The sequence below is a fragment of the Dermacentor silvarum genome, chromosome 1 (assembly GCF_013339745.2).
Source record: "Dermacentor silvarum isolate Dsil-2018 chromosome 1, BIME_Dsil_1.4, whole genome shotgun sequence".
Classification (NCBI taxonomy): domain Eukaryota; kingdom Metazoa; phylum Arthropoda; class Arachnida; order Ixodida; family Ixodidae; genus Dermacentor; species Dermacentor silvarum.
Genome location: NC_051154.1, coordinates 78,630,386 through 78,643,239, shown reverse-complemented (window position 1 = coordinate 78,643,239; position 12,854 = coordinate 78,630,386). Strand labels below are relative to the sequence as shown.

Genomic DNA, 12,854 nt, shown 5'->3' with positions numbered 1-12,854 from the left:
TCAGACATTGCTGTTATAACAGCATCGTCGGTCGTGACACGCCGTCGCACACGTTTCCCATAGACGAGAAGGTGTGTAAACTTTGGATACCTGCCTGTTAGAGAGCTTTAGCTTGTCCGGTAATCGGGTAAATGCAGGTGTTGGGGCGTTCGGGCGGAACTGTAAACATGACTGGCCTGTATGGTGCTGCCACCTGGTGGCGCAGAGCTCAAACAGACAAAAACAGCTAATATTGCAGTAACCAAGTGTATTCTACTTCGCTGCTGGTGTAAATCTTCGGCAGCAACACGATTACGCCACTGCCGAAAATTTACACCATGAAATGACCAATAATTCTTGCATAAGTGTCTGGTGCAGAGCGAAATTTCGCGCTACGGTTTGCGAAAACCTGACCGGCACTTCCACGGCCGCCTGCTCGTCTTCATCGCTTGACGCGGAAGGCTCGTAACCGTAAGCGGTAATATTTCTCGCCAAGTTGGAATGGTCCTCGTCTTCAGACGTGTACTCATCGCTGGTAGACGCACCAGAACTCGAATCCATGGTCGCGATGATGGCATCGGCGCGCTTCGAATGACCGCGGCCGGCCAGCTGGATGTTCCACGAGGGTGTCGGGACGTCACGCCTTCCAACTCCCACGGGTTGGGGGGCGAGGTACGTGCTCACAAACGCCAAAATAAACCTATCAGCTCAAAAATGAGCTAAGTGACTACTTCTTTTCGGTGTAATCACACACTGAGGATTCATTTTCAGAATTTTCATAAAATTTTCAGATTTTGTGTTCGTATTCCTTTAAGGGACAGTGAATGCATCGAACACACATCATTTCCAGTCGGAAATGGCTGTTTTTCGGCCTGGCCTATGAAAATTTTCAAGGAATAATGGTAGCTCACAATGTCTGGTTGCGGTATTCCCCCAATTATAACAAGTGCCCTCCCCCCCCCCCCTTTTTTTAAGGAAAATTGGGCCAAAGATTGCCTGCATAGTGCAGTCTGATACAAAACCATAACAGAGTTCGTGGTGTATGTATGCTCTACCACATAACACCGCTGTACTCTGGCAAAGCTGACTTTAAGAAACCGGCTGTTATTGTGCAGCACATATTGTACCCTTTCTCATTTTGCTTGCTAAAGAATCGTATGCACATTATATTTATAGTGTTTAGGAGCTTTAATGTCATTTCTGCGTTATTTTTCTACTTTTGACATATTGAAAGTAGGCGTGCGTTTGATTCAGGAGCGTTTAGAATCGAGCAAGTACATCGAAACGAATGAGCCGTGTTTTTTTTTTTTTTGCATCTTGTTAAATTCGACCCACTGGATAATTCGATCAATTTTGTCGGTCCTGTAAGTGTTTAATTAATACAAGTTAACTTTATTAACCTTGTTCTCTGTTTGAGCTTTCTGTAAAAAGATGTTGCTACCTGCATTGTTGCTACTGTAGACTTCTCTGGCAGTCTAGTATTCTGCAAGTGCTAATATGTTCACGTACATTCTAAAACTTTTTATTATCATTTACATTGTTCCTTTTTGCAGGCTCTGAGGAAAGTCTATGAAATATGAAAAAAAAAAAGTGACATCACTGCGCACTTGCGCATTTGGTATGCAGTGCTCTCAGCCGGTGTTTTCAAAGAACGAAGCCCTTATGACCTATTGTAAAAGAAACTGACGAGTATGTTTTGATCCGCCTTTGGTGTCTGCCAATTTATTATTTTGGACGGTAGTGGTGTGGCTGCCTGAATGCCAGAGCCTATCACTTTATTTTACAAAGGAGCACGCAACTTTTGATCTTGGGAAACGTGATTGAGAGTGCTTGTGAACCAGGGGTGCAAGTGTGTAGTGCTGTCATTTAAAAAAATATTTTGTGAGCTTCCTTCAGAACCTGGAAAATAGAGCCATATAAAAGATAGCTTCATCAAAACAACTTTATTGGGTGTGATTGAGCCTGCTCTACGACTTCTACAGTCATAGTTATGCCCTAAATTGAATATTTAACAATTTGCACAATGGAACATATAATTAGTTAACTAATCGCACTGCAAATCCCTAAATTTTAGGTTAAATTATTTTGTGAGGATAGCCACATCTTCAAATATGTATACTTTTGACTCTCATTACAACGGACTATAATAATCCAGCAGGAAACCTGGTCAGTTATATCCAAAGTTCGCTGTATTCAAAATTAGGCCCGTGAAATGTTATAAAATGTTTAATACTCGATTATTTGAAAGTTCGAATGTTCGAGAGACGATTGCAAAAGTAAGTAACAGAAAGAAGTAAATTAAGAAAATGGATTTACACAAATCATACACACACACTAGCAGCATATACACTGCCTTGCTGTCCACCAGTTTCTGTAAGCCTTCTCCGCGCAACTGTGCGATATTCCTGTTCGCTAAAAAATAGGTTCAAGCGATATTTGGCTTGTTGCGGCTAGCTACCGTCGCGCTGGCTGGCTCAAGTGCATGGCCATCGCAGATGATACAGACATTGACACACCTTTAATAAGTAGTCAAAATACCGACTATTAAAACAATTTTAGTAGTTTCTCCAAAATTTTACTTTTCTTTTTCTTTTATTTCTCTCTCTCTCCTTCCTTATTATTTTTTTTTTTTTTGCTTCAGTATGTTGAAAATTTTCACACAGGCAGGTCTGTATAAGTTATAAACACTATTTGACAATGTTTTACTGGTGGAAATGAAGTAATTAGTGACAGGATTTTCACAACTGTGGGATGTAGCTACAACAAATATGTCACTGAGAATTAGTGTGGAAGTCTGGAAAACTTACGTACAACACTCTTGGAGTCCCTTGCCCCACCCTCTTAAACTTTACTTAAGCTTCCTAAAGAAAAACATAGGTTATACATTTGCGGTTAATTAGGGCACAACAAGCCTTGCATGAACAGCTAATTAAAGCAACTTGGAAACTCTTGGATAGGCTTATTCAGTAGCCTTCTACCAAGCTATTACATTGAGAAAGCTTGCAGATATCAGCTTGACAGGTGCATGGTGACTTGTTATGTTTTGTAAACATGATATAAGAACATAAAAATCTGTGCTCAAGTAGGCATAGGACAGTATGTGCATCCTCCAGAGTTTTAAAAAAAAATCATGCAAACATCAGCTAGCTACTCTGTCAATGCCATTATATGGAATACAATGGCAAAACACGAGTATGCATGTATGCATAAAGGATACAATAATACTACCATCAGTTGCTAGAATGCTGTCTTATGCAGCTATGCCTGCCAATAATAAACACACAAGCAAGCAAACACCAGTAGCCATTAGTAATAACTATAAGGAAAATAATATAAAAGCAGACAGCAATTTGCAGCATGCTGTATGATGCTTAGTTTATGCTATCATGACCACTTGTGTGCAGCAAGTAGCAGCACGAGCTGATAAGTAGCAGGTATTATTGCAACAGCCTAGTAGATGGCAGCATGAGCTGATAATTAGCAGGAATTATTGCAAAGCTTAGTAGATGGCAGTTTCAATGCCATATACTATTTCGTTGCTTCAGTGTATGTATGGGGCTGACCAATTGTCCATTTGGAGCTGGCACAACATATTGTTAAACAATGCAGAGGTGTACATAAGTACAGTTAATTTGTTGATAATTGCATCAAATACTTGTCTTGTTAAGTTGCTTCTTATTTCTCAGACGCACCTGTAAATTTATTGCGGTCTCTTCTTTCCTGTGCTTGTGTACTTATGCTGTGCTTTGTGCTGCAAATTTTTACATTTCTGAAATGGTATGGATGAAGGTTGTTAAAAACATAGACACACACTTATAGAACAAGTGCCAGTCAGAGGCACATGATTGCTAGAGGCCTTGCCTGATGTGCCTTGCCTGATGTGCCTTGCCTGATGTGCCTTGCCTGATGTTACATGGTTTGCCCTGGCCTGACCCGAAATGGTAGCTAGGCAGCTGAATGGAAATGCTTTGCTGCCATTAACTAAGTTCACCCGTTTTTTCTGTAGGTGGGAAATGTGCGCTGGCACCAGTGCATGTATTGCTCCAAGGAGTTCAAAAAACCAAGTGATCTTGTGCGGCATATCCGGATACACACTCAAGAAAAGCCCTACAAGTGTAATAACTGCTTTCGTGCCTTCGCTGTCAAGAGCACCCTGACGGCACACATTCGGGCCACCCATCTGGGTGTCAAGCAATTTCAGTGCCCCACCTGCCAGCACCTGTTCTCTACAAGGGGCTCCCTGAAAGTCCACATGCGAATTCACACAGGTTGGTTGCCCCTCTCATTATTCCCTAATGTTTCACTTCATTCACCACTGTGTCTTGCAGGGGACAAACCATACACATGTGGAATTTGCAACAAGAGCTTCAGCTCATCTGGGCGCTGCAAGATGCACGTGGCCTCTCATTGTCGAGATGGAGAGAATTCAAGTTTTTCTGCAAACCTTCATGGTGGCACAGGGGTCCTTTCAGAGGATCTTTCATCATTCATTCCCATTCAAGAGCCCATCTTCATCTCTCAACCCAATGGTGAGGCAGCCCTTGATGACGGAGATCTCAAGAGACCACCAGCTATTCAGGAACGACCCTACAAGTGCAGCATTTGCCCACTGGGGTTCAAGAAGTCCAGCCACCTGAAGCAGCACATCCGCTCACACACAGGCGAAAAGCCCTTCCAATGCAATGAATGCCAACGGAATTTTGTCTCTAATGGTGTTCTCAAAGCTCATGTAAAGACTCACACAGGCATCAGGGAGCACAAGTGTAATGTAAGTATGAATGCTCTGTGAGCAGGCACAAACTTTGCCACTGCTCAATTTTATTAAGTTTTTGACTTTGTGGGGTATGTTCATTGAAACTTAACTAGCTTCAGCTACTACTTCAACAATAATAATAATAATGATGATGAGGATGATGATAATAATACAGTGTAAACCGCTTATAACGTAAGTCTCCGGAGTCGCAAATATCCGCACTATAAGCGGTACCGCACTATAACCAAAGCAACAATTTTCAAGGCCCGCACATATGCAAAACATGTGCACCGAGCCACCACGCGTATGTGACAGTCAAGGAATGCGGCTAGAACGTTTTCATTCAATTTACCGTCGAATCTCGTTAATTTGAACCAAATCACGCGGCGGCGCCTCCGACCGGCATCGCTCCGGCACTGCCATAGAGTAAAAGCTTAGGAGAGACCCCTCAATGTCGCGCGCGAACAAAACAAATAAAAAGAAAGGGAAAAAACTCAGTGGAAATTTCACCCTCTCTCAAATGGCAAGGTCGCCGATTCTGCATTGCGCCGGAACATGCGTGTGCCGACGTCTCAGCCACACTACCGTAGCCACATGTAGAAAATGGCGGTGAACCCTTCTTTCTCCTTTATGCTTCCTCTACTTTCTAGTCACGTGTTGACCTTGCACGCTGCGGCTACGGCGCAGAGGGAAGCAGCGGCGCTGCCAGACCGGCCAACAAAACTGCCCACGCCGGCAAACAACTGCTTCCCGATAACGGCAGAAAACGAAACTTCGGGGAGCTGGCGCCGGGCCGGCTGGAGTGGCGCCGCCTGCATGGCGGCGAGCGCGCACGGTGACAGTCGAAAGTGAGGGAGCTACGAGGGAGGGCGAGGGCAGCCACCGAAGCGGCGGAGTTGCCGAGGCGCAATCCGCTGCCCTGCCGCCCTCACATTCCACGGTCTCCGCGTGCGCCCTTCGCCGTGATGTGCTGGCGCCGCCCGCTCCCTGAAGTTTCGTTTACTGCCGTTATCGTGAAGCGAGCGTTGGATGGTGTTGGCAGTTTTACGGCCCTCGCTCGCTATGCGCGCCGTGATATTTCACGACTCGCACTCAAGGTTCTGGTACGTGCCCTTCTCCTCCACTTCGTCTTTCTTCCTCGAGCACTCCTTGGGGCGCCCGTTTGAGGGGAGCGTTCGCTGGCTCCGCTGACTTTCGTACTCCCAGGCAGCCGCACTGTAAGCAGTATTTCATTTCCCGCAACTGCACTATAAGCGATACGTGTATACATGGAGGGCTATCGGAAAATTAATGGGAGTCTGAAAAGACCACATTATATCCGGTCCTGCACTATAAGCGGTTACGTTTTAAGTGGTCTATACTGTAGTAATAATAATAATAATAATCTCAAATATATGTATAAACTTAGTCAAGTTGACCATAACAATCCAGGATATTGCAACCGTTCTTCAATAAAGTTCAATTTTTAAGGGTACCACACTTTTATCACAAGTTTTGTGAAGATGACATGGTCTGACTTTTGTTTAATTTTTCAACATAGGGCATAATTTATCAACATAGGAAAGGAGAATAATCTTAAAAGAGGTTGTTCCAGCAGGAGGGTGGCATCTTTACGGCTCTTTTTCTATAGGCAATGTAAACTCACCAATATTTTATCATTCCATTGCTCTGAAATTAGCATGTGCTTACGTCCAAGACATTCGTGGCTATTACTGCGCCATTCACTGAAGTTTACAGATCTTAGTATTGTGAGTGACCGTGTTCATTTATGGCCTTCTCTTTTACTTGATGGCACCTTTGAGTTGCACCTAAGGTCATGCTATCACGGAGCCAGTATGCTCAAAATTGTACACAAATTGAGACTACTTTGTATCATGGCTTTACCATACAACTTTATTAGCAACAATTAATTTATGAGTGAATCACTGATGGATGTTGCTTTAAGCTTAACATGGCTTCAGCCTCTTGATCTTTTTTTTTCACTTTCTGCTTGGTTGAGCCCCTTTAAAGCGAAGTGAATCCTTGTAATACAAGAAAACCTAACAACGGATCTGGTTAGTTCTGTGTAGTGCTTGATGTATCCAATTTGTGGCACATTTATTGGCTTGCTTTCAACAATCTGAATCAAGTTGTACAGTGACTCCGATGGGTGCAGAAGTCCTCCAAGGTTCCATTTCTTGGATACATCACTCGCCAGCTCCACTGCAGCACTGTCCCTTGGTAGAATGCAGGCATCCCTGCATAATTCACAGTGGAAGCACCTTTTTTGCCGCGTAGCTTACAAATTACTTATACACAAGGCAAGCATCGCTTCGTTGCTTTGTGTAGTTGGCATGGTCTATGGCCCTTTCTGCTGCCTCCATGGGAACGGAAGCATTATCCAAAGCTTCCAAAGTCTTATTTTTTTGTAACACCTCCTCTACAGTGAGTAGGGACACCAAAAGACAACACATTCCGATCTTTGGGGATCTTGGCAAGGCTCTAGAAACTCATGCACCTGCATGTATCCCAAGAATAGTCTTAAACAGTTTGGCATAGGTTTTCTTCCTGCAGCAGAATATATAAACACCTGATGATAATGATAAATTGAGTTGGAGTAAGGTGGCCAATTACACCACTGGCCTGCCATACTAGGTATTCCAAAGAAGCATTCATAGCAGTCATACCAAGGTGCAAAGTCATGAAGTACAGGGATGGAAGTGCTGTGCCAATTGCGCCATCTTGCGCCAAACCACCAAGCTGCGCCAATTTGCACCAAAACCCTAAATTCGAATGCAGTCACTAAATTGTGCAGGATGTTTTGTTGCTGGCCATGTGTTAGATAGCGTTGGCATCATTGGAGTGTGGGTGTGTTTGGTGGCGCATTGTAACTTGGCCACAGGAAAATGAAAATCCTTTGCGCTATACAATGCATTACAAATGTTTTGCGCAAGTCTTACACATTTGCGTACTATTTGGACCAGCTACAGATGATTTGAACTGGCGTTCTTTTTATAGGGCAGTTGGGAAAAAAGCTGTGCTCTCAGATTAATAAGTCGTGTGGTGTGTCGTGCATTTTAGAGCTCGCTTGTACGCCCTATTCGTAAATCTGCATCGAATAATGGCTATCACCATGTGTGTAACGTTAATATGTATTTCACACATGCATCACGTCCGGTTACCGGGATGGTAGTGCGGCATGCTCACAAACGAGCTGCTGCTTTCGTGAAACTTCTTGGCCTAAATATCCAATGGCAACTGTAATTGTCACTAAACTTTGCACTCCAGGTACTCTATATTCTGCACAACCACACCATACAAAAACAGAGTTTTGCAGCTGCAAAATGCATATCGAGGATGTAAAGTTTCGGTTTTAGTCTTCCGTAGCGGCCAAATGGCAATCGGAAAGAGTCGGAGAATACGTGAATGGGACAAAAATTGCATTCACGGCAATCATGTTCATGATGGAGTTGCCGCAGATTGAGTCCGCAAAGTTTAAGAAACCGTTGTTTGGCATTCAAAATATTCGTCGCCGTTTTACATTAACTTTATGGGGCAGCCCTAATAATCGATCCTGTGATTGGTCGGCGATGCTGATCGGAAACCCACTGAACACTTTTACAACAAATCTGTAAATGGCTAGGTTCTGACCAAAAGTGCGTGCATCGACAGGGTGTGTAGAAAAAAGTCACATCGATAAAGTTGAATCCACAGTAGCCTATGTATGTAGGTTCGTTAACATAAGTGTCAAAACCCGCCATGGATGGCCATTGTGTCACAGTACTTCACCAATCCACCAATTAAGGTGTATGAAGGAGGGTTAAAGTGGATTAGGGTGGATTAAGTCTTAAGGTGGATTAAGTGTATTAAGGTAGATTAGGGTTGATTAAGGTGGATTAGGCAGACTAGGGTGGATTAAGGAGCATTAGGCCTGGTTAAGGTGGATTAGGGTGCATTGAGGTGGAATAAGGGGGACTTGGGTGGATTAAGGTAGATCAGGGTGGATTAGGGTCGATTAAGGTGTATTAAGGAAGATTAGAGTTGATTAAGGTCAATGAAGGCGGATTGAGGTGGATTAAGGTGTCTGTCGATGCTTTAATTGCCTATGTGTAGTCATACATACAGGGTGTTTCAGCGAACACTTAAAAAAATTCTTAAAGGTTGCCTGTGGCAAATAGCATAATTCTAGTTAATGAGCTGGTCTACTCGAAGAGGCGGACATTACTTGCACAAAAAATTGAAATGCATAATCGACTAATCAATAAAAATTCACTAATTAAGTTTTTCACTAATTACCTGATGGCCCATATTGCAATTTACAAATTGTAGCCGTGGAGTTCGCAAGGCGGATCCACTTGGAACGAATTCTTGGGATGACACCAGTTTCGAGATATTAATTCCCGAACTTTGTGGATAAATGCATTGGCGTTCCAGTTAGTTTCTTAACAAAACGTCGTTTTATTCATTCAAGCACAAAATTATTGGATACATCCTGTCTTGGCCAATTGGACACCATGTGAACATCAAATGTTATTTGGCCAAGTTGAAAGAACTATCTTGTGGGCTTATTTTGAAATGCTCATTATAACTTGGCCATGAACCATAACAGCCTTAGGCTTCTTTTAAAAGCAATGCAAAGTTATATTCTTAAATTTGCTACTGCATCTTGTTGTTTGTCATTTCAGATTTGTGATGCAACATTTACTACTAATGGTTCCTTGAAGCGACACATGTGCACTCACACAAGTGCCAGGCCATTTATGTGCCCATACTGCCAAAAGACCTTCAAGACCTCAGTGAGCTGCAAGAAGCATATGAAAATTCACCGTGGAGAGCTGGTAGGCTACTGAGTCCTGGTTTGAAAATTAGTTTATTGTTTTAACCCTTTCAGTGTCGGTTCTTTTTGGAGGAGACGCACCCCTAGTGTGGTGCTTTTTTTCGCAGGTATTATAAAACGAACACAACAGTTTAGTTTTGCTTGCGCAGAAGGGGAAAAAAAAGTCACAGATAATGTCAAATGAACTATTGGTATGGTTCTGAAATTCCTATCTAAAAAAAACATGCAGCATACTGAAAAACATCATTGTTCTCAGTACTTTTTCGTGGTGTGAGGGTTGGAATTCGATGTGGTTGAAGTTACCTCTTCCTTGGACGGCAAGCTGTCATCATCCGAGCCTGAGCTTGGGTCGTATTCAGAGTCGGAAGAGCTGCCGCTCCATTGAGCAGTTGGCAAAGCTCCTTGACCCCTCGCCAGTTTCTTATTATCGAGTCGCCTACTGCATGTATCAATTTACTGTTCCTGTGTGAGCGGAGAAAGCACACCAACGAAAGGAAGTACTCTCGTTGCTGGATAGGAGGCGCAGCGTAACGAAGACAGCAGGCCCATATGTGGAGGCGCATGCTCCGCTCGGCGCAATCATGCCCACGAAGGGGCACATTTCGTGGTTGGTAAAAAAAACCCCACACTGGGCAAATCCAAATAGAGGAGAAAATATGCCTTGAGAAGTATGTAACTGATGGCAGAACATTTCTGAGCGCGTCAATTTCGTGTTACTCCGTACATCTGAGTGGAGAGAGTGGAGAACGTACGGGTACTTCACTGACATGGTGGGACATAAACAGGGAAACATACTGGGACGTCAGTAAAACTGAAAGGGTTATGGATAAGCTGGAACCTTATGTTTCTTTTGAAATTTTTCTACATTCTTAGCTTGGTTGCAAGTGACCTGTGTTCTTATCCTAAGAACGTCAAAAAGAAAGAAAGAAAGAAAAGATGTTGCAATTACTGCAACTTTCCTTGCACCAAAATTTCACAGTACCATTGCATTTTTTGGTCCACATCATTCAGGAGAACACATAGCATTTTTATTTGCCCAATTTCTCTGTAAAAGAATGAAAAACCACCACTGTATGGGCACCTTGCCATCAGAGAAGAGAGACTGTGCAGAGATGTGAACTAGTTATCTGTTGGCGAGTAACAGAAACGGCATGAATAGCAGCTGTCGCAGGAATATTTCCACAGGCTTCTTGCTTTGACTAAGATTTCAAACAGTAGTATGTTACATTGTTACAGTGTTACATTGGTGTGCAGTGTGGTCTTCACAACTGCTGTTGCTACTGCAGATCCTGCAGAGGAGTGGTTCACAGACCCAAGGGGAACAAGTGGATGGCACAGCAGCTGCTGTTCTCTCTGACTCGCTTGTGGAGGCCTTGGTGCCTGTTAACCCTGATGTCGTTATGGGCCAGAACCACAGCGACCTGGATGCAGCAGTCCCTGTTGTGGAGGAGCTCGTACAGGGCAGTTCAGTTGAACCAGGCGATCCTGGTGGCTTTGTTGCACAAGAGGTTTTAGTGCAGGTGAGACCACAGAGAGTCATTCTACATGCATGTCTTCACCGAAAATGTGATGGTGGTGTGACTCATGTGAAAGCAAATGACAGGTCTCACTGACATACATTAAAGGGACACTGAAGAGAAACACTGAATGAGTATGTAGTGGATCGTCTGGAGACTTGTAATTTTCATTTCATTGAAGAAAATAGTTCATTCTTGACAAGGGATATAAAGGCTAGACCTCTCATTTTGAATGTTGTGCCCAAACAATGGCACCCAACTTCAGTGTGGTATCATACATTTAAGATGATTTTCGCGCTACTTTTGCCGCCTCCTGCACCTTTTTTTTTTTTTTTTTTTCCAGGAAGAGCCAAGGAAGATTGCTAGGTTATATCTTTGCCAGCTTTCGAAAACATTACCTTTCTTTGTTGATAAACAGTTGGCCAGTCCCGAGCAGATGCTGTCAAAATACACCCTCCCAAAAAGGAGCTGCAGTTTAAATTTTAAAGCGGCCCTGAAACACTTTCCTAACTACTAGAATGGCCTCACTATTCAAGGACGTTGTCTTACGAATTTTTCGAATCCTTCAACTATAAGTGGAGTTATCTCACTGATACCTGGTTTTCTATTATCATCTTTGCTAGCGTGCTGGAAGCTACACAGTGGAGAAGCCAAGTGGGCAAAGCCCTAGCCAAACGTCTAGGGTTGCGGGGGTGAAAGGGCTCCTTGCAACTCCTCCCTATGGTGGCCGCGGTTGACTACGCTATGCAGCACGCCTCTGCCATCTCGGAGGCCACGTGCAGTAGATGCAGCTACACGCAGTGCAAAGATGAAATTATTTTTCTGTCTCTTTGAGATCGCAGACATATATATTTTTCATTTATTTAACTCAAAATTATCAATTACATATTACTGAGAAATCAGTTAATAGCGGTTGTGGGTCCAGCTGCTTTCGATGACGCTGAATGGCAGCATAGCAGAAGTGAGAGCAAGCGGTCTTTCACTGTTTTTGACACAAGATTGTAAATTTCCTGCTGCATACAGTGCGGTAATATTTGGTTTACATGTTCACAGCAGCCTCTATGACAGATCAACAACATTTTCTTACTATGTTCAAAAAAGTGTTTCAGGGCCCCTTTAAGTTTGTGTCACAACCTGTCTTTCATGTTTCTTTCATTTCAGACTTGAGCCTCTGCTCAGGTTTAGAATTTTTGAAATTTAGTGTTTCAGAAATGTAACAATTCTGGTTTAGCTTGACATTTCTTTTTAGTGTCATTTCCACAAGACTGCATTTCCTTGTTCTTGACTGCATTCGCTGCACGAGGTAACTTGTTTTAACATTGCTTTTACTTGTACTATATTGGCATAATATCTAATGACATCTGCTATCCACCTGAGATGCAGTGATATGCTTTCCTTTCTTTCTTTTTTAACTTCCAAGGTAGAGTGTTCACTTGGAGAACATAGCTGTTTTGTTGTATTTTTTCTGAAACGTTGATTTCATTCTGTTAATGATGACATAATACAAAATTTGTGCAATTTTTGTATTTTGGTCATTCTTATGTTCATGCTGATTGAAAGAGTATTCAGATGGGATAATATGCATGCATTAGTTCATTGCTATAGCATTTGGGTGAGAGTTAGTTGGTTTACCTTCATTATAAGCCTAAACAGTGTACAGAATAAAACGCACATCATCGGACAAGTGCTTTACCTGTGGTGTGCATTTTCATCGGTTCTCTTGTTTAAGGTTCCCCATTCTGCTTATAAGTATTATAGTTCACCGGTTACCTGTTAACATAATTGTCAT

The 12,854-nt window shown here is 42.9% G+C and overlaps 1 protein-coding gene across 2 annotated transcripts in view; it reads left to right on the top strand.

Annotated features, from left to right (window-relative positions):
• Positions 1-12,854, top strand: part of LOC119431189 (zinc finger protein 236-like) — a 121,962-nt gene that overhangs the window by 69,504 nt on the left and 39,604 nt on the right. For both annotated transcript variants that reach the window (XM_037698663.2, XM_049670223.1), the window contains exons 12-15: positions 3,986-4,247; positions 4,308-4,747; positions 9,397-9,549; positions 10,835-11,068. In XM_037698663.2, the coding sequence (XP_037554591.1) occupies positions 3,986-4,247; positions 4,308-4,747; positions 9,397-9,549; positions 10,835-11,068 (1,089 nt within the window). The remainder of the gene's footprint in view (positions 1-3,985; positions 4,248-4,307; positions 4,748-9,396; positions 9,550-10,834; positions 11,069-12,854) is intronic.